We start from the raw sequence: 22,156 nt of genomic DNA, 5'->3' as shown, positions 1-22,156 counted from the left end.
GAGTAATGAGGAGTACAAGAGTTTGGCATTTTTTCCTGTGTTGCTTTAACTCCTTTTGTAAAGAAACATTGAAGGATTTCACTTAACCCTCATAGGATTTTAGAAGAGTAAATACTACTTTTTAGAGTTTTAAACAGAGTGCATTCCAGTCATCAAAACGTTGCCTGTCTTTTTAGAGTTGTTTACCACCAAGCTATTTCTTCAGTTCTTTTCATTGGAGGATGGGTGACGGTGTGTGGGGTGTAAGGGTATTTAGGTTGGGTGTGTGTAGGGATTTCCGCAAGGCAGTTGTAACTGGCAGCATGCCACTGTTTTGTCAATAACTGCTCGTGTGAATTCTTCTAGCCCTGAGGAAGAATGAGGTTAGCCTGTCTTTGGGTAGTCAGTTACTTCATGTGTGCTGGGACGTGAGAGAATCTGTGCCTAGGAAAGTACTTCAGAATAACTGTTACACTGCTTGGACCCTAAATTGCTGTTTGATAATTCTGTGCTACATGCTCATCCAGGTTTGACTTTTTGAGCCATTGTAACTTCTCAAAAATAGTGGTGAAGCAGTCTAGTGTACATTGAGAGCCTCTCCGTAGCGTTGAACCTTTGGGTTTCTGCTAACCAGCAAGCGTTTGGGTTGGGCAAGCAAATCTGGCCAAGCCTATAATTTTACTACACTTTATTTTACTTCTCAAAACGTAAGTAATGGAACAGCAGATTTATTGAGTAATTAATTTTTGTCAAGAGATGTGAGAAGTACTTCAAACCTGAAGAAACAGTTTAAAGAAAAAAACATGTTTCTCTCTTGCCACTTTTTCTTCAGGTCCGTCTCTGGCTTAATCTGCCAAAGACTGAGTAACAAAAGCAACCTTCTGTAGATCAGTATGCCAAGAAATTATTTAACTGCAGGTAACTACTTTATCAATGTAATTAGGCTATTAGGGTGATGGTGTAATTAGAGGTCACTTCTTGGAAGAAAAATGTGGTACTTATGACATAATTATAGTTTGTTTCAAAGGCTGTACTACATTTAGTGTGTTTTAGAGAGAACAGAGGTTTGCTTGATTGTTTTTTCCTTGCAGAAAGCTTGTTCTTGACTTTTGAGTAACTGCAAAACTGTGAATCACAAAGAAGTTATCCATTCCTTGAGCCTTTCTCGTTGTAATTATTCTTAAAACCACGGGAATTGCTTTGGGGTCTGGTGTCCTAACCTTTCTTCTGTAGGACCTTCCAATGCCATTGTATTAGAGAAGAATGCTTAGATTCTCAAAAAGTGGAAATTTTAGAGAAACACATCTTGAAGACTGAAAGTAAACTGATTTCAGACAGGATGGGCTATCTTTAGTTCTAAAAAATACAGCATGGAACAGTGTTTAGGTAACTTCACATGTTGTAAGTAAACCAGCAGATCTCTGAAACTAATGACTGAAAAGTTTGTAAAATTATTTTATCTTAAAATCGATTTTTCTCCTTGGAGTTGGCTACAACTGAAAAAGTTTAAAGTTTTGGTCATGGTTATATTTGGTCATGGTTATACTGTTCATTTTGTTTGCAAAAGAGTCATTGAGACAAATAATTTGGAGAGAGATTTAAACTAGACATCTTGGGTAGTGGTTCCCCCAAGTTCCCTTCTTTCCCTAAGCATAAAGACCGTGGTGCTGAAAGCGCAGGTAGTATCTGACCCTGTAATTTTTCTGGCTGTTTTAGAACAAAGCACTCTTACTTATTTTATAAAATAATTTTAAGGACTCGAGGACCTTTTGAAGAACAGGTGATACAAGTTGGTAGGCTCTTTTTCTTCTGGTTCAGAGTGTATTAGTAGTGTTCTCTAGTTTCTCACCTAAGACAAATTTAGAACCGTAGAATCATAGAATATCCCGAGTTGGAAGGGACCCATAAGGATCATCGAGTCCAACTCCTGTTTACCTCTAAATTTACCTATCTACTCCAATTTACCTCTAAAGTTTGCTAAAAGCTGCACAGAGGGAGTCTGTGAAGGGTTTTTCTCTGACCTGGGCCAGGAAGTATTTATCATTTGATGAATAAAAGTTATCACAGTCCTGAAACAGTCCTCAAGCTTTGTCCAGCCTTTTGTTTTAAGCTTTGTAATCTGTGTGAAAAAGCCAGATTCTGTACTTGGAAACAGAAGAAATGATCTCACCTCAGAATTGGCAGAACTCTTTCTGTGCTGGAGTTTTTCAGGACACTAGTTCTCCTTGGTCCCTTCAGATCTGTTCACGCAGTTCTCATGCAATGCAGCCGAGATCCGTTCATACATACAGCAGCCTTTCAAGGAAGGGGTTGAGAAGTGGCATTTTCTTTATCAAACAACAAATATAGCTATGCTTTTTTTTAGTAGGCAAGCTCTTACCGTAAGTTGATGGGTGCTATCTTGCCTTTATGCTGGGTCGTGATTTGGGCTGATTCAGATGTGTTGAAGAGTTAGAAGCTGGGAGCTGCAGCCTCTCAGACAAGGCTCCCCAAGGAAGTGGGGTTCCTGGTGCTGTGGGGGGTGATAGTTCCCCCGGCGCGCAGGTTTGCTGACCAAAGGCTTTGCCTTGCTGCAAATGGAGCTATGTAGGAGGGTGAGTGTACCTGAGGATAATCTGGAGTTGTTAATGCACTTTGCAAATAAAGGATTCTTCTCATTATGCTAGCTGATGTATTTTCCTCTATGTTTTGGTAGTGTGTTCAGTTTCATCAGGTGCACTGTAAGGAAAAAAAATGTTTAATTTGAACTGTGGGCACTTGTAAATGAATGTTTATGCCTGAAGCCTCTTGGATGTTGGGGTTGTAGAGCGAACACCAGGCAAAATTCACCAGTTTGCAAATCTTGCAGGCTGGTACACGCTTCTCCCGTCCAAGATCTTTTGAAATTCTTGGTTCAAAAATACAGAAATGTTGTTTGTTTTTTTATAATGCTCCTGTAGGCTTGTTTTTCTAATTTAGGTGTCTTGTGTTTAGTCTGACAGTTCGATTTTCTTTCCTCCTTGACTTCCTTTTGGAAGAGTGCTGTAGTGATCACCCATCAAAGCTCAATCACAGATTGCTACAATTGCTGGATTAATTCCAGATAATCCAGATATGTGTTCCATGGTGTACTTTAAAATTATCCACTTGGAAAAATCCATCTACGTCAGTACTTTCAGTAAGAGAGCAGCTGAACAGATGAATTTGGCAAAATGCAAGAAAACGATTTCCCTGCTTTTACTGTTCTATTGTGAGGTACCAAATAATATATTACTTGGGGGTATAAAAAACTTGTTTAAATATGAGCATTGTCCCACATCAGGCAAAGAAGAAGGTAGTTCAGACATGATCTCAGCATTTCTACCTGATCTCTGATTAAGCAGGGGATTTTGAGAGGACAAACTGGTGTGATTCATTTTCCCATAGCATATAGGAAGAGCGTATATAAGGATATTTCTGTGGCTGCTCGTGTTGGAAATAGTGCACATCACAGATAAAGAGCCAAAACAAATTGCTGCTAAGAAGAAACTTTTGTTGTTGTGTGAAAACTTGACAATTGCATCTGAATTTGAAATCTAAACAAGTGCTGGTCAGCATTTGGGTGTTTGATCTTCTCATACATACACACATGGTTGATACCTCACTCTTGGCTTCATCTAGCTCACAGTTTGCAATATGCAGACTAAAATAGCATTTGTGTCTACAAATTTCTTCTTTACAGCAGGGCTTCTTTGTTTTGGGTACTGTCCAGATCCCTCATAGAAAGGTATGCATCTTGCCTAGAAAGTAATGCATCTCGCAAAGGATAAAGAAAAATGTCTGGAGAAGTCCAGGCTTTACAGGGCTTCCGATTGGAAACAGTAGAACTCAGGTGAGAAATTTATTCTTGGCCAGCAAGCTCGTTAGTTTTTTTGTTTCTTTATTTTAGAGAATGTTCAGATGGAGTAGCAGCTTAATCAGATTCCTTAATTCCATTCGCTTTGATAATGGATTTGCTGTGCTGAACAAACCTCTGTCTTTAACGTGACAGAACTTGGAGCTGTCCAGAACCTCTAAGCGTATCATCTTGCAATTTCTCTCATGGTAAAGTCCTTGAAGAGGAAAGTCTTTTTAATCTTACGTTTGACATTCTTAATGAAATGAAAGCTAGAAACACTTGATAGAGAACTTGATGGCCAGAGAAGATGGTAAACAAAACAGGAGTGGTTTGCAACTCTCCAGCAGCCCACCATTCCTTTGCAAGGCAGGTTTTTGCTTCCAGCTTAATTCTGGTTACTCAGTGTCCTTCTGAATTGTGGCAGGTTTTCTAGATAGGTTCTGTCTTGTTCCTAGGAATTTTATATGTGAACACATCAGTCTGCATCCTGACTGTCTGCTCCCTGTTCTACATACACCACAGCCTGTCTTTGTGAGCTGGAGACCCCCAGCTCCATGTCATGACTCCTGTGTGTCCTGGCTTTTCTCCTTTATGTCTTCAGTCTGTGGAGGTGGAAGCAGCCTCTTCCTCCTCTTCTTCCCCCTCATCTATCCCAGCCTGGGATTCGACTGAGCATAGTCATTGCATAGGGAGGGACGGAGATGTATAAATCTATATAAACTCTATTTTAAAAAAAAAAAAGGCATTCCCTTTATATAATGTATATAATATATTACTAAAACTGTTAAATTATTGAAATTGTTAACATTAACACAAATATTGATATATAAATAATACTTGAGTAACTACACGATGTCAGTGCAGTTTTAATAATTTAACATAATTTTAATATATAATGCTGTATAATACACAGAAAGAGAATGTTGGAATGCCATCTGATATCTTTAGTAATGTTTAATGTTCTGACTGTTACTTTCTGAGGTTCGTACTGGGTTTGAATTTCTGATTTCATATCTTAGCTTTCCCTTGTGATGCTGAGGAGCCAGCTTTTGATGCTCTTAACAAAACTGCTGACTGTAGTTTTCTGACTGATATGGCTGTCACTCAAAGAAGCCTGGGAGTGTGACTGGCTCTCTGCATTGTCCAGTGTCAAATTCTGGTTAGGTCAGTACTCAGATGAAGTGTGGAAGATGGAGCACGGTTCAATACCTGGTTAACATTCTGCAGATGTTTTCGAAAAATAGTTTCATTTAGGAGTTTTCTGCATGAGGTTTCAGGATGAATTAACTAAAATTTCAGTTAAATCATGTAAATCGAAATGCATTAAGCACTCACTTGGCTTCTTTTTTTCAAGTACAGTGGCTTTCCTAAGGTGGCAATTAGATATACAGCAGACTAAGTCCACTTCTAAGCATTTAAAACATCATAACTAGGCATGAGTTCATATTGCCTTATATAGGAAAAATGCAAATGTTAATCCTGATATTACTGGGGAAGGAAATCATGCTGCTGCCTTCAGATAAGAAGTTGTATTGTTTTCAGTGATGCCTTATGTTGTTTTTTGTTTGTTTGAATGCTTACTTCTTGAAACGAAAGCTTGTAAATGACAGCTCATTTAGCAGACTCATGCCTGGAAGTTCTTCATGATACATAACAGAGGGTTATGGGAAATGCTGGAATTTGGGTGGAGGAGGAGATTTGTTACAGATCTGTGTTTCTTTTTTCCCCTTTCCCCCCTGCGCAGTCCCATCACTAGCAGTTACAAAAGCAGTTCCCGAGTGGCATCCCCAGTGGATCCAAATGGACACTTCAACGTAGTCATTAAAGAGGAGCCAGTCGATGAGTACGACTACGAGACAAGTATTTGCACACAAGGAATAACTGTGAAACAGGAAGACACAGATGAAGAAACTGATGAGTATTCCAACACTGATGATGATGATCCCATCCTACAAAAACGCCTGAGGAGGCGCAGTGAAACAGATGGGGATGATGGAGAATTCAGGTCTAGGAAGCGCGTGCTAACCAGTCCTTCAGGTGTTGCCAAAGCAAAAATGTTAAAATTGGATAGTGGGAAGATGCCTGTAGTCTATTTGGAACCGTGTGCAGTCACAAAGAGCACAGTGAAGATCTCTGAGCTGCCGCAGACCATGCTGTCCTCTTGCAAGAAGGATAAATCCCCTTTGAGTGCAATACTGGATTCTTTGCCTGTTTGTTTTGAAAATCACAAAGATTCCTGCACAGATGCAGCCGCTGTAACTGAGGAGATAGCTATGAAAAAAATATCTCCTGGGAGTAAACTGTCACAGAAATACTCTTCAGTCAAAGAGGACCAATGGGTTCTATCTAAATCACCTAATTTTAATCTCAGGGGCTCTGTGAGCTGTCACTTTTCAGATAAAGAGATCTGTGGAAGAAAAAAGCCTGGAATACTGAAGAATCCTGTGTCCATGAAAGGCGCTGGTAGCAATCAAAACGCCATGTCATCAGGTACAACTAAAAGAGGAAGGCCACGGAAACTGAAAATCTCCAAAGCTGGTCGGCCACCTAAAGGTGTAGGGAAACCTGTAATAACGAGCAAGAACAGCTCTCTGGGGCCTGGGAGCATCCTTCCGGATGTTAAGCCAGACCTTGAAGATGTCGATGGAGTCCTCTTTGTGTCCTTTGCATCAAAGGTAAGACCAAACTGATTTGAGTAAAATTCAGAACTCTTTAAAAATGTATCATTTTCAATCTCTTTGTACTTAGAAGCAGAAGGTATGTTTTCTTTTAAAACGAGTTGTGAGAGTTATGGCCTCCTTCCAGATCTATTATCTTGTCCCTAAGTTAATTATATCATTGTCTTACTTAATGATTTCTGGAGAAACACTGGGATCTAGGGTTCTGTATAAAATAATGCATACTTATTTGTCTAACGGTGTTGTATTTGGAATGTTACAATGATATTTCATGTGACTTAGTTTGCATCTAAGTCAGTGTTTTTGAGGCATCTTATTCAAGGCTCTTTATATATGTAGGAAGCTCTTGACATTCACACTGTTGATAGAGCTGGAGGAGAAGAGTCACAGAATCTTCAGGCTCCCTTGTTGACTACAAATGATCCAGGTACTTTTTTTTTTTTTTTTTTTTGCAAGTGGATGTTCCTCACAGTAAGGGAATTAGCAAGGGCACACTGGAAATGTAAACATTTAAGTCATTTTTTTTCACGTTAAATGCTTTTTACACATTGTCTCATTGTACTTTTTGAGCAGATTGCCAAGCAAGAATACAAGCATTGGAAAAGGAATTGATGGAAGAGCTGAAAACCTTAAGGCACAAGCAAGTAATACATCCTAGTCTTCAGGAAGGTAAGTGTGCAGCGTGTATGTTGTGGCAGCTGGTTGTGTATTACACTCAGTCATACAGAGTTGATAGTTTCCTACTGGATATAATACTATGTATGTCTAATATAGTTGGCATCTGATGTTGGTTATTTTTTTTCAAACACTGGTTGTTGAACAATGTACGTGGGTGTATGTACAAGTAGGAGAATATGAGAGGAAAACTGTCTGAAACTGCGGTCAGTTGCCCTCTTGCCGCTTTTAGCAGCAACAGAAAATCTAAAGTATCTGACCCAATTTTTTCTTAGAGGCTTTAAAATTGGTTTCAACCAGCCAGTAAAGATATTTTTGTTTTCACACATTTATGTTGGAAACCAGAAGAGATGGAGGAAGCAAAAGATGTTTGAATCTCATACAGTGAGAGGCTTCATGTCATTATATGCCTCTTGTAGAAGATGCTGAGCATTCAGACTTCAGGCCATGCCTGTTTTGTAAGGAGTTTGTCCTTGTAGAGAGCAGATGGAGCTAGAAATCCAGAAACACTTAACTAAGACAACTTTTCCGCTTTCGGAGTCTGCTTCTTTGAGTCGCTGTAGATCCAGGTCCACTAGTCACATAGAAGGGCCAAGCAAGGTACTTGCAGTTTGCGGTCTCTCTTACACTGTTTTGTCGTGAGGTCAGATAGAAGAAAGTCAAGGATCAACCCAGGAGAACTTATTCTCTCTACTGATGATGTTGAAAGTCTTTGGTGATGCCAGTTCTGAGACTGGTGGCTTTGGCATAGGCACCTTTACTGAAAGGGTTGTTAGGCATTGGAATGGGCTGCCCAGGGAGGTGGTTGAGTCACCATCCCTGGAGGTCTTTAAAAGACGTTTAGATGTAGCCCTTAGTGATACGGTTTAGTGTAGGACTTGTTAGTGTTAGGGCTGAGGTTGGACTAGATGGTCTTGGAGGTCTGTTCCAACCTAGACAATTCTGTGATTCTGTGATCCTGTGATCAGAGCAGCTGATGAAGAAACGGATCCAAACTGAAGCAGCATGTACCTCGTGCTCTGGAGGTTCTGGTCCTGAATTTCTCACGTATAATTGTAGTGCTGTAGGAATTGTGACTCCAAATACTGATATTGACTATGATGCTATGTATTTTGGGTTCTAACAGAATTTCTACTCTGAAGAACCATGGATTGTCTCAAATGGTTCATGCACATGTGTATGGTGACATCAAACGCGTCAATTTTTGCAATTGTTTACGGGGGGTGCCTTTGCTTCTTGCTAGTGTTGAGTCCCTTCTTCTACCTTTACAAAGCAGTCAAGAAGAGTAGTAGAGAGCTCTTAGAGGTCTGCCCTGGATGTAGTGTGAATGAAACAAGATCATAGAGTCACAGAATGGGTTGGGTTGGAAGGGACCTTAAAGATCACCCACTTCCAACCCCCTGCCACGGGCAGGGACACCTCCCACCAGACCAGGATGCTCAAAGCCCCATCCAGCCTGGCCTCGAACACTTCCAGGGATGGGGCACTCACAGCTTCTCTGGGCAACCTGTGCCAGTGCCTCACCACCCTCATAGTGAAGAACTTCTTCCTAACATCCAGTCTAAATCTCACCTCTGTTAGTTCAAAGCCACTGTCCCTTGTCCTGTCACTACGCTCCCTGATAGAGCCCCTCCCCATGTTTCCTGGAGGCCCCCTTTAAGCACTGGAAGGCCACTATAAGGTCTGCCTGGAACCTTTTGCTCTCTAGACTAAACAAACCCAACTCTCTCAGCCTAACTGAAGTACAGTGTATTTTCCCAGGCAAACTGATTCTAAGTCAGCATCCTGGAGCTTGGTGTAGCCAGATTAGCCTTCTTGATCTTGTTACTTGTTCTTTGAAATTTCTTGGCCTCCATGTGATCTACTACAAAAAAGGCAAAGAGCCATGGCTCCCCTCTCTCTGGAAGATGCAAACTCCATGCTTCTGAATGTGCTTTCAGCCATATGGTGGAAGCTTCCTGGCTTTCTTACACTCACCTGTGGTATGGGAAATGGAAGTAGCGATTTTGACATTGTCTGCTTTTGGTGTTGGATAATGTTGCTGAGAAGCTTAAGTATGCTTAAGCTTATTCATGGATATGTTGGAGTTTTTTCTGAACCCAACAACTGCTGTTGAGTTGCGAAGTTAAGGCAATGGTAATTGAGGATATCTGTTGCAGCTAGAAGAATGGGGTAAAGAGGGACAGGAGCAGTTAAAACTCTGATTTATTACCAAGGAATTCAAAGTTACATTAGTATAATGTTGTTCATAGAACTAGTGAGCAGAATTCCTGCAGTTGTTCGTAGAATTAGTGACCTAGCTGGAGAATCTGGAGACGTTGCATGAGGAGAGATTATGGAGGTATTTGCTGAAAATGGAACTGATGAACTTAGTCATCAAATAGAGAAAAAAGAGGTACTCCAGGTTTGCTGGGAAACCATCAATACTTCCCGTGGAGACTAGCATTAAGATACGTGATGGATTGCAGCATGCATTGGAAGAGGTGGTCCTAAAGATCTTGCCAGGCATTGGGACTGCAGGAAGAAGATGCTTTTGAAAGATGGGAAGGCAACTGTAGCATGTTAGGAGGAAAGCCTCTGCTGGAGTACTGCCACTCCATGGGGTGCCTCTTCTCTCTGAGCTAATTTGAAACCCCTAGCACGTTCCTGAAAATCAAAGGCACTGTTGTCTGGCATCATGTTTCAGAGTTAGCAGCTGCCACTGATGAAGAGAGGAGACAATTATTAAGGAGGAGGTTCTTAATTTGCTACTATTTGACTACAGCAGCTGGAACTTAGCAGTACTCTGGGGATGATTTGAAATTGATAAAAATGATAGTTCACCTGTCATGTTCGGTGTTGTCCATACGGACATATACTTACAGTTACCATTTAATCTCTTCAGGCTGTCTGTGTTCACTCCATGATGTGTTTCATGTTGGAGTCATTCTCTGCTTTGTGTGTGTGGGTTTTTTTTATTTGATGACCCTAAACAGAAATAATCCATTTTGTGTATGGGTAATGCTTTTATTTTTGTTTGAGTGTTAAACAAACGTAGGCCTCTTGTTGAAGGTGACAGAATAATTCAAATGAAATGTCAAGAAACATAAACTGTGTACTCTTCCCTTTTTATTTTAAATTCACTCTGAATAGAAATAGATGCCATCTTGACATTTGGCAGTTGACATGTTTTTATACAAAACGCTAGATTGACTTGCTGCTCTCTTTTGCTATGTAGATTTGTGCATCTCACTAGACTGTCTTTGATAAAGATGCTCATTTTTAACTGCCACATCTGAGACTTGTTCCATGTTGATTGTTTGCAGGCTGCCAATAATCAGGTGACTGTGTTGCCACTTACGAGCATAAATGTGCTCAAACACAAGGTTTCAGCAGATACACTTTGTGTGTCTTAAGCGCTGTCAAGTCATACATTTTTTAATTTCAAAATGTGTGTATTTAACACAATAATTTTAGACTTGTTGGCAACAGAAGCAACATCTGTAAGTTTCTCTAGCTGAAAATCAAAATAAATATTCTTCACTCCAGACTGAGTTGAATTTGATTGACAGCAGTCACTTCTTGAATTCACCATGTAATAATTCTCTGAAAAAGGTGCTAAGGCAAATTTCACTAGCTAGTTCCCTCTTCCTCTCAGTGCCCAGTGTTTCTGTATCCATACCGATTCATAAAGATACCTTTTGTGGCGAAGTCAAGTCTTTCAATTTAACCATTCTGGGGGAGTCGATGAAGGAAGATATCAACAGGCAATTAAGTGTTTGTGGTGCTAATCAACAAGACTGTTTAGTTTCACTTTCCCCATGCTTCCTCCCCCCCAATAAAAAAGGTGATATATTGCAAAGTGCTGAGAAGACAGGCTACCTAATTTCAAGCTGATCTGTAAGGATGTAAGGATAGTGTGGGGGGAAAAAAAAGGCTACTGAGGTCCTGAGAGAGCTGAATACTGAATATGACTTTGTTTATATCATCATCTCACTCCCCACCCACTTATTCAAAAGTAAAATGTGGTTTACTCTCGCCTCTTATTGCTGGTTGAAACTGAACTGTGTGTGGTGTGTGGCATGTGCTTTTGCACAAAAATAGCTCCAATAGTCAACTGGTTTCGTTCAGGGAGTAATTCCAGCCTGCAAGGCTGTAAATGGTGCTAACTTTCTAAAGGCAAACAAAAAAAAAAACACTTTTATTTTGGAAATGAATAGAATGTTGTTATTCTGGTTGCTAAATTTCTGCAGAAACTTAAGTAGCAATCAAGAAAATATCAAGTCATTCAATTTTTTTTCTTGATTTCCATCTCTGTAAAATACTCTTTAATCCATACCTGCTGCAAATCCTTTATAAGTAAGAGCTAGAGTCACTAATGGTCTTTCTGGGTCTCTTAAAACATGGGTGAATGCTAGAAACCAGTATATAACTTAATATACCATTTTAATAAGCATCTTCACTTCTTCAACCCTCCCCCCCCCCAGTATCTTGTTGCATTCACCTTAATAATTGCCTCCTGCAGTGGGATTGAAGTTGAATTCTGTGGACCCAACAATGAGCATTGACTTGAAATACCTGGGTGTGCAACTTCCTCTTTCCTACTCAAATTACTCTTTGTGGAGCTATCCAGGAACAAACCCCAATTCTCCAGGTGGGTAAAATGCTAAGAAAACCATAACCAAAATCCTTTAAAAAGCATCTAGTTTTATATTTAATGATGATCATTTATTACAAAAGTGTTGTCAAATTGTGCTTTAAAAACAAAAAACAACAAAAACTTAGTATCCAAACAAATGCATTTCTCATTATAATGCAACTTTAAGTCTAATACTGTTGGTAGATAACTGTTCGTAACAATAAGCTTGTTTGTTGGACAAAGTACAGGCATGGTTATTTCCAGCGTCTCTTTCTGATTACTGTACTCTACTGTCCTTTCTCCCTGTACTGTTTTTGGAGCTGGTGAGAGGCAGGCCTTGAATCTCAGAACTGCTTTCGCTGCAAAAGAGGCAGACTCTATTCTCAGCTCAGTGTCAAGTGCCATTATTTCTAGACTAGCAATATACAGCCACAATGAACCCTGTTAGTATTTCTAGGTGACAATTTAACACCCAAAGCTGATCAATAATTTGACAGCTGCCACTGTTTACCTTTGTGATTATTCTCTGTGTCTACCACTAACTGATACTGTGATTAATCAGACATAACAGCAAGCACTGAATGAAGTTTCTGCAGGTCCTGTTAGTTATTTCTGAACTGGGGGGAGAGAGAGACTCAAATATCTTTCCCCCTGAGCTCGAAACTTACATGTCCTGTTTTAAGCCTGGTAAATAGCTAATTTGTCCATTTGTATTTTGAAAGCGACTGCTTATATACTGCTTATATCATTGATAAGGGAAGGGGAATAAAATTGAAAATACTGGAGAAGATATCTTTTGTATGGGATAGAAAAATGCATAGTTATGACAGATCTGTACAAGTAGCTTGGCTTTGTTAATTACTTCGTAAAAACAAACAAAAGCATTATTCTGCCTTTCTGATTTATTACTGTTTTATCTATCTCTGAAAAGGAATAAGCAGAGTTTATTAAGACACTTATTACAATCAGTCTTGATTTAAACGCTGAGGCTGGTTTTCTTCTTTTCCAGATACTGGATTTCCTTTTGTTTCCAGAACAGGAAAGACAAATGATTTCACAAAGATCAAAGGCTGGCGAGGGAAACTTCATGGTGCTTCTAGAAATGAAGGTAGAAATACAAAAAGAAAAAAAGAAATAATCAGTGAGATCAGTGCATATATTTACAATGTGTGGCCCCTTTCTTGACCTTGGATAGAGGTTTCAATTTGATTATCATGTGTATCTTAATGAGAGATTCATATTTATATTTTTGAAACTGTTGTGAATGAAGAATTTATTGGTACTACATCTGTGAGCAGCCAAAAATAGATGCTTATGAAGGGAAAATTGAAACTAACTGAGTATGATTTAAAAAAAAAAAAAAGCAAACAAAACCCCACAAAACAAAACCATATTCTGTTTTACAGAGGTTTGAGTGAAGATCAAAGCTGTAATAGTTTTGCTTTTGTTCATCAGTTTTGGTTTTATTTGGGGAAGTATGGTAATTTCAGAACTCCATTGCCTTGGGGACCTTGATGACGTAAAGTAACCTTCATTTATATTGGTGTTTTTTTAACTTCAGTTAGAGTAAATATTTCTTACAGATTGGATTACTTTGCCCTGTCTTAGGGAGAAACGGGTATTTGGCAATTTACCAGTTCCTTCTGGGAATTCAGATAAAATACTTCTGTTGTACTCTCTGTACTTTAATACAATATTGTTTTGGGGTATTCCATGTTGATTCTGGTGTTACCAGGTAGGCTAGATGTTTAGGACAAACAGAGTAAGTTGCATAGAAGCACTGCATGTTGAAGAGTGACTCTTTCTGTGAACACATGCACGTACAGAATCTCTACAAAAACAGTTGTTCACGCAGCTGGCTGTGTTTCAGAGTGGGTAATATTTGGTTTTTGTGTGTTGTACTCTTAAAGGAACTGTATACATTTTTAAAGAGGTATTTACTTGTTCTATCTCGTTTAATTGCTGTAAGATTTGTCAGTGTGCTTTCCTATGAGGTAGTTAATCTGGTCTTGGTTCATTCAGGTGGCAGTTCAGAAGGTTCCTTGAAGAATCGCTCAGCATTCTGTAGTGACAAGCTGGATGAGTACCTGGAAAACGAAGGAAAGCTGATGGAAACAAGTATGGGATTCTCTTCTAGCACGCCCACTTCTCCTGTGGTGTATCAGCTTCCCACCAAGAGCACCAGCTATGTGCGAACACTAGACAGTGTTTTAAAGAAGCAATCCACCATAATTCCATCCACATCTTACACATTCAAGCCTGTTTCTATGTCATCTACCTCTAGGAAGGCAAAGACTCAAAACAGACAGACATCTTCAAACAGAGGAAAGTCATCCTACAAGCCCATACTGCCTTCACCTTTTTCTGCCAAGCAGAAACAGAACCTTTCAGCATCAGGGGAAAAGGGTGCTAAGTCTCTCTCAAATAGCAGTTTGTCTAACCAAGCAGATAGTTTCCTGGTGCCAGCTCTGGATGAAAACATACTACCAAAACAGATAAGTCTTCGCCAAGCACCGCAACAACAACAAGGAGCTCGTCCGCCAGGTTTGTCTAAATCTCAAGTGAAATTAATGGACTTGGAGGACTGTGCTCTCTGGGATGGCAAACCACGGACCTACATTACAGAAGAACGAGCAGACATTTCTCTGGCAACCCTGCTTACAGCTCAGGTAGATCCTTAGTTTCGTTCCTTTCTGTACTGTTGCTTTTCCAATGCTTTGCACTTAATGAAGCTGCCTATAGATGCAGAAAGTAAGACTGAAGCTGGTAAGAGGCGGGTTAAAGCATGATGTTCCTTTTGTCTTGTGACCTTTTCGTTGAAAGCTGAGAATTGTTGCCTTAACAGTATGTGAAAATACTAATTGTATTAATAGCATATTGAAACGAATCATTAGTTGTTAATTACCTCAAAATTTCCCCATAAAAATTTCTGGTTAGTACGATTGCTATTCAGTAACTGCACTTCCTTACTGTTTGTCGCTTTTTTTCAATAAGACTAACTCAACTCCCCCCCCATTCTATTTTTTCCGTATAGATAACAAATTTTCTTAGATAAACCATATAGTTGTAGGGCTTATTCTAAATGAACTTCAAATAGCAATTTTGCGTATGCTTGATTTCATCTTTCTAAAATTTCAAGTGTATACTAACTGTCTAAAACTTTTTTAGGCTTCTCTCAAAAACAAACCTATCCATAAAATAATTAGACGACGTGCACCTCCTTGCAATAACGATTTCTGCCGACTGGGTTGTATATGTGCCAGTCTAGCACTGGAAAAACGTCAGCCTACCCATTGCCGCAGGCCAGACTGTATGTTTGGGTGCACTTGCTTGAAGAGAAAAGTGTTGCTGGTGAAGGGGGGATCAAAACATAAGAAAATACTGAAAAAGGCTGTGCGTGGAAGTCTTGTGTTTTATGGAACACAAGAAGAACATCAAGAGGATGAAGATGCAGCAGAAGAGGGTGATGGAGAAGAAGATGAGGTGAAGCAGAAAGATAAGAAGAGGAGAAAAAAAGTGGAATACAGTGAGTGTTGCTGGGCAAAAGCAATTTCTTTGCTTTGCTGAAATTACCTGTCTTGTCATGGAATTTATTTAGGTCATAGTAAATGCAGGAATGGGAGCAAGCTCTGAGACCTCTGCAACACCTGTTTTGGTATAACAGACAAGCAGGAAATCACACCTTTTCCCTTTATTATTACAATCTTTTTGGCACTACTGAGGAGTTTGTCTTGTTCAGATAGCTAGCTTCTTTTTAATAATTTAAACTTTTGCTCAACTCTCCAAACATCTTCAGAGACTAAGGATATGAGATAGCTGCTACTATAGCTGTTGATAATCTTCACTGTCGTAGCGCTCTTTCTCTCCCTCTTACCAAGTGAGCATCTATAGCGCCGTATTTTTGATTCCTGTATACAGCAGCAAAATTCACTGACTTCAGTGGAAATACAGTAATTTGCATTAGTTTTAGATCTGGCCTAAGGTATGCTCAGAAAAGTGATAAAAACTGACAAGGTACATTTTCAGTTTCTTTCTAGTAATTATTTTAGCACTGGAGTAAATAAATTGTTTTGTAGAGCTGTGTTATAAAGTATGTTTTTTGGATGTTAGTCTTTTTTAATCATTTGCTGTCAGCGAGGATCACCTATTTTTTAGTGTGTTTCCTTATCTGCTATCACAGTCCTCCTGAGAAACAGTGATTACTTTAGAATCATTTTAATTTTCATTTCCTCTTATTTGTGGACAAATCCCTGTTGCTTTTGGCTAGAATTTGAGACAGGAAAAAACTCCAGTAGTGATAGCACAAGGGATGACAGCTTTAAACTGAGAAGGTAGATTTAATTTGGGTATAAGGAAGAAGCTCTTTACTCAGAGGGTGGTGAGGCAGTGGAACAGGTTGCCCGGAGATGCTGTGCATGCCCCATCCCTGGGAGCATTCAAGGCCAGGCTGGATGGGGCTTTGAGCATCCTGGTCTGGTGGGAGGTGTCCCTGCCCATGGCAGGGGGTTGGAAGTGGGTGATCTCTAAGGTCCCTTCCAACCCAAACCATTCTGTGATTCTCTGATTTTCTGGCATTGTGAGTTAGTGATTGGTACATGGTGAGGCCTTAGATTCAAACTAAAATTTCTGTTATTGCCCTGTTGGGTTATTTTTCACTTAAATGTTTTTTTTTCTTTTTTGTTCTAGCTATCTGTGACTCAGAGCCAGAAAAGCCAATCAGGAATTGTCCATTGTGGGTGAAAGTAGAAGGTGAAATAGATCCAGAACCAATTTACATCCCAACACCATCTGTTATTGAACCAGTTAAACCTGCAGTACTGCCCAGCCCAGAAGTCTTGATTTCTACCAAACATAGATCTTCCAGTGGAGTGAAAACAGGAAGAGTGTATACTCCTAAACCCAACCCAGTGGTAAGAAGGGAAGAGAGATATGTTGGATTTTTTTCTTTTACACTGAAAATTCAGACAAACACTGCCAAAAACTTCTGTATGTTTTAGATAAAATTGAGATGGAAGCTTAAGATCCGCTGCTGGTAGGTATGTTGAGTTAGGATGAATTGACCGTGTTTAAGTCTTCAATTCTATTAATCTTCTGTTGGGAATTGAGTGTAGCAATACACAGGTAGCAAAAGGTGATAATGATTTGCTAATAACCTCTCTATTTTATTTTTTTAAAATGCAGTAATATATGCTATTCTGGGAAATATTTTGGGAAATTCTAATATATGCTATTCTGGGAAAATGATTGCTTGTCCTGTAATGTTTGTATAAGTAACTAGCTGTATAACGTAGCCTGTCTAATTAATTAATTGAGGGAAAAAAATTGTGATACAGACACACAGGGTTCAGTGTAGTTGTGGAGGCTTACTTGTTCTTGCTTGTGGCTTTGTAGGAGCATTGTAGGAGACTGTTTTTGCCTCTCCCCTCACCTTTATCTAACAAAAACAACAACAGCAGTAGAGGAAGAATAGCACTAGGGTTGAGTCTAGTTATGTTTAAAGAACAAATATATCAGAGTTGCTATTTAATGTATATTAGTTAAGCAAAGCGTAGCAGTTCAGACACTCTCCCCTGTTTAGAAAAGCATCTAAATGGGATTTTTTTTTTTGCTGTTTTTCTTCCCCCATATAAAAGAGTATATAGTTTGGGAGCATGATGTAGTCTGGTCTGTGATATTAAGAAACCAGAATCCGCTTTAAATGCTAGAACCTTCTTTTGACATTTGCTATTGAAGCATTCTGCATCCAGAATGGAGAGGTTTTCTTTCTTTTTCTTGGGTAGATTCGAGAGGAGGACAAGGATCCTGTCTACCTGTATTTTGAAAGTATGATGACTTGCGCAAGGGTCCGAGTATATGAACCTGGGAAAGAGGAAAAAAAGCAACACAAAGACCAAAAGGATTCACAAAGTTCTTTTATAACGGTAAAAAGTCACAGTGTATCCAGCATGTATCATTTAACAGGCAGAGATTGGGGAAATGTGAGGAATTTTTCCCCAGGAACTCCTACATGACATGAAGACCTGGCTTTTATTTGACAGTGATAGAGCTGTAGAATCTAAATCACCACTCAGTGCTGGTAAACTTGTCTTGTTACCGTGATAGAAATTGTCTTGTCTGTTGAAATTCACATTATCACGTTTGCATTATCATGCGAGGCTTAAATGCTCGTTGTTAAAAGAGCTGTTCTACGATGAAGGTTGTGTTACTGTCAAAGGTAGAGTATGCTCTGTGGTTCTGGGTGATAGATGAACTAGTTTATGTTGTGATGCGATTTTATTGTGGAAGAGGATACACAAGATGAGAATTTTTCTTACATTTCTTTCCTTCCACAGATGTATGAACAAGAGCTTCAGTCTTCTAAGAAGGAGTCTTCGAAGAAAGAATTATCTAAGAAAGAGTCTGTTAAGAAGGAATCTTGTAAGAAAGAAACCTGTGAGATAAACAATGACCCTGATAAATTCGGAGGTAAGAGCTGAGTCTTGAGTATAATTCAACCACTTGGTAGTTCCTTGCTTTAAAAAAGTAAAACTTAGTTATTGATGAAACAAAAGTTCATTTGCCCAGGGGAGTTACTGCAGCAGTTGCCAATAAAAATCTTACAATGTGCTTGTAGTTTCCTGTTTTCTTAAGCAGTTGTATGTGTGTCATGTGGGAGATACAGCAGGCTAAATATCCACTACTTGCTGTTGTTCTGAGGTTAAGATGACCGGTATTGCAGTAGCTTGTTTAGCAGTGTAAGAGAGTATTACATAGCAGACTTGTCGTCGAGAATGGTTATCAGGTACTTGTGAAGGAATGGAGACCACAGGGTGTTGGATGTTGTGTCCCGTCCACCCTCCACCTACATTACTTTATAGTTGCTGAAAGGTATTAATTAATTAATAAATACCTAAGTGGTGTTGTGAGGCCAGGACCTTTGTGTTCTCCACCTAGAACTATATGGGACAAAGAAGTGTCTGTACTTTATCTGGAGCTGCTGGGTGTTGAATTCTTTTTAGCTCAAGCTGAAGGGTTGAGTTGGATTTTTGCAGTACATTAAATATGATACATATAAAGCTGTTGAGGTAGTCTGCCTGGACTTCAGCAAAGCCTTTGACATGATCTCCCCCAGTATTCTCCTGGAGAAGCTGGCAGCCCATGGCGTGGACAGGCACACTCTTTACTGGGTTAAAAACTGGCTGGACGGCAGGGCCCAGAGAGTGGTGGTGACCGGAGTGGAATCCAGCTGGCGTCTGGTCTCAAGTGGTGTTCCCCAGGGATCGGTGTTGGGGCCCACCCTCTTTAATATCTTCATTGATGATTTGGGTGAGGGAATTGAGTGCACCCTCAGTAAGTTTGCAGATGACGCCAAGTTGGGGGGAAGTGTTGATCTGCCAGAGGGTAGGAAGGCCCTGCAGAGGGACCTGGACAGGATGGGTCGATGGGCAGAGGCCAATGGGATGAGGTTCAACAAGGCTGAGTGCTGTGTCCTGCACTTTGGCCACAACAACCCCATGCAGTGCTACAGGCTTGGGGCAGAGTGGGTAGAAAGCTGTGCAGAGGAAGAGGATCTGGGGGCGTTGATTGATGCTCGCCTGAACAGGAGCCGGCAGTGTGCCCAGGTGGCCAAGAAGGCCAACGGCATCCTGGCTTGTATCAGGAATAGTGTAGCCAGCAGGGCCAGGAGGTGATCATCGCCCTGCACTCTGCTCTGGTGAGGCCCCACCTTGAGCGCTGTGTTCAGTTTTGGGCCCCTCACTACAAGAAGAACATTGAGGCCCTGGAGTGTTTCCAGTGAAGGGCTACGAAGCTGGTGAAGGGCCTGGAACACAAGTCCTATGAGGAGCGGCTGAGGGAACTGGGGCTGTTTAGTCTGGAGAAGAGGAGGCTCAGGGGAGACCTTATTGCTCTGTACAGCTACCTGAAAGGAAGGTGTGGGGAGCTGGGGGTCGGCCTCTTCTCGCAGATAACCAGCGGTAGGACTAGAGGGAATCGCCTCAAGTTGTGCCAGGGGAGGTTCAGGTTGGAAATGAGGAGACATTTCTTCTCAGAAAGAGCAGTCAGGCATTGGGACGGGTTGCCCAGGGAGGTGGTGGAGTCACCGTCCCTGGGAGTGTTTAAGTAAAGGTTGGACGTGGCGCTTAGGGACATGGTTTAGTGGGTGATTGGTGGTAGGGGGATGGTTGGACCAGATGATCTTGGAGGGCTTTTCCAACCTTAATGATTCTGTGATTTTTTTATACTGGGTTTGAGTTTGTAGTTCATAAAGAAGTAGGTTAGACATCTGTGTTCTCTTTCGGTCTGAAGTAGCCCAAATCACATTACGAATCTTAAAATGAGGCATATACTTGAGGCATTGTGTCATCCACTAATGAAGTATAGCTGCCTTTTTGAGCTGATATTTTTTCACTGTTTAATGTATGCAACAGCACTCTGTGTTTAAGGTTGGGAATGGAAAAATAATGCAACTAGTTGAAAATGCTGATGAATTGGTAGGTCAAAATGAAAAAGTCCAGGACACAGGGCTCAACATCCTTACAGTTTTGAAAAAGTAACATTGGATTTCTAATGACAGCAAAAGGTCATGCTTCTGTTACACATCTTCCACAAAAGACAGTTCTGCTGGCAGCTTGTTTGCTCCTAATGCCCTTATGGGACACTCGTCCTTTGCTGACTCCAACGGAAATGTGCCATCTCTTGAATAACCAGCAATGCTTTCTGCTGCATGTTGGTGTTGCTTGGAGATGTTACATCCATATGCTGAAACAACCCAGCTTTGTTTAGCTTCTGAGATGCAATGGGATACAACCTAGTATGGCTGCAGGGAATGAACTGTGAGAAATAGTTACATTAGTTTTGCATTTTTTGCTTGTTGTGAAGCTCTCATCTGGAAAGAGATGCTTTGAACACTTCTTTTTGTTGCCCTGCATCTGAGACAAGGGTGGAGGTGGGCAGAATAAAACTGTTTGAATATCCAGGTGATTAAAATGCCATAGTATTGCAGAAACCTATTTCAATTCTTTCTCAGAGAAAAGCTGGTGGTCTTCCCATAGTGAGGGGGACTCTGCCTCCTATGTTCATCACACCACTCCTGGTGGACCAACCAAACTTATCGAGATTATCTCTGACTGCAACTGGGAGGAAGATTGCAATAAGATCTTGACCATCTTGTCACAGCATATCAACAGTAACATGCCGCAGTGCCTCAAAGTGGGTAGCTTCATTATTGAATTGGCTTCGGAATACAAGGCCCAGGATGAAAACAACCCTCCTGTGTACTCCTCCAGAGTGAAAATTTCAGTGCCATCCTACCAGGACAAAGATGAAAAGCTTGAGACACCTGTCTTGGAGACTCCCGATAGTGGAGTGCCGTCATGCAAAAAAACAGAAAATCTAAAGTTCTTGCGGGCAGACACATTGGACAAGCCACGGGAGAAGTTGCATGGGGGCAAAGGCTTGCCTTTTTATGCAGGGGTTTCTCCTGCAGGAATGCTGGTTGTCTACAAACGCAAAGCTAATATGAGCCCCTCAGGCTTGATTCAGGTGGGTCCCTCTGCCTTTACTGTGGAGATTAGATTCAGTTTCATCCAGTGTCCTAGAACCCCTTAAAGGGGAGAAAAAACACTCCTTAATTTGCCTACCTAGTCTTTAGCCTGTCCAAACAAGGTTTCTTCGTATCCAGAGGCGTTTCTGCCTTTCCATAACTTTGTCCCTTTTAAGATTGACACAGTAACAAGAAATCTGATTGCGAGTCTGAGCTTTGGTGATTTAGGGAGGCCTTTTGGGTCTTGGTGGCCCAAGTACAGAATTTTTCTCAAGATCTTCTTGGAGCTTTGGAAAACTCCCGGCAGGTGCATTGACAGATAATTCCAAACGAGTGGCTGTTAGAAGCCACAGAAAGAATATTTTTCAGAGGAATTTTGTACACTGGGACAAAACTTTAAAAGGGAACTGTAAACATTAAGTTGCTTTTTGCTACAGTTACTGTTATTCTTCCCTAATAGCCTGTGTCATCTTTGAGGATATGTTGGTCATCAAGAGACTTCATAATCCTAAATTGAAAGTGAGTCATTTCTCTGCAGTTTCATGCTGCCAACTTGCTGTTATGAATTGGTGGAAGGAGCTGTAGGGCTAGGATGTCTTTCTTTTTCAGAGATATTTTGTGGTTATGGTAACACCACTTTCACTGGAGGCATATGAATCAGAAAATGAGAAAAAAGAGAAGCTTAGGGAGAGATTTCCTGTTTTTTTGATAGTTGATCAGTAAAAAGAGTAAGGACCTTTTTCATTACAGAGTGTTAAATATTTTTGGCTTTTAGAGGGTATTAGCAAACAACCCGAAAGTAAAACGCAACAATACCAACCAAATCA

General features: G+C 40.4%; 1 protein-coding gene across 18 annotated transcripts in view; it reads left to right on the top strand.

Annotated features, from left to right (window-relative positions):
• The window catches only part of MGA (MAX dimerization protein MGA), a 66,199-nt gene that overhangs the window by 12,077 nt on the left and 31,966 nt on the right, over nucleotides 1–22,156 (top strand). For 16 of the 18 annotated variants that reach the window (XR_010831775.1, XM_066997806.1, XM_066997805.1 and 13 more), the window contains 11 exons: nucleotides 5,580–6,510; nucleotides 6,853–6,940; nucleotides 7,087–7,182; nucleotides 11,693–11,821; nucleotides 12,816–12,914; nucleotides 13,829–14,475; nucleotides 14,975–15,332; nucleotides 16,493–16,716; nucleotides 17,587–17,727; nucleotides 18,139–18,271; nucleotides 20,814–21,328. Coding sequence is in view for 17 of the 18 variants with exons in the window: in XM_066997806.1 (XP_066853907.1) it covers nucleotides 5,580–6,510; nucleotides 6,853–6,940; nucleotides 7,087–7,182; nucleotides 11,693–11,821; nucleotides 12,816–12,914; nucleotides 13,829–14,475; nucleotides 14,975–15,332; nucleotides 16,493–16,716; nucleotides 17,587–17,727; nucleotides 18,139–18,271; nucleotides 20,814–21,328 (3,361 nt within the window). In the remaining variant the exon portion in view is untranslated. The remainder of the gene's footprint in view (nucleotides 1–5,579; nucleotides 6,511–6,852; nucleotides 6,941–7,086; nucleotides 7,183–11,692; nucleotides 11,822–12,815; nucleotides 12,915–13,828; nucleotides 14,476–14,974; nucleotides 15,333–16,492; nucleotides 16,717–17,586; nucleotides 17,728–18,138; nucleotides 18,272–20,813; nucleotides 21,329–22,156) is intronic. The other 2 variants (XM_066997798.1, XM_066997804.1) reach the window with 2 other exon arrangements.

This window comes from Anser cygnoides, chromosome 5 (assembly GCF_040182565.1).
Source record: "Anser cygnoides isolate HZ-2024a breed goose chromosome 5, Taihu_goose_T2T_genome, whole genome shotgun sequence".
NCBI lineage: Eukaryota > Metazoa > Chordata > Aves > Anseriformes > Anatidae > Anser > Anser cygnoides.
Note: the sequence above shows the minus strand (reverse complement) of the source record. Positions and strands in the feature narration are given on the sequence as shown.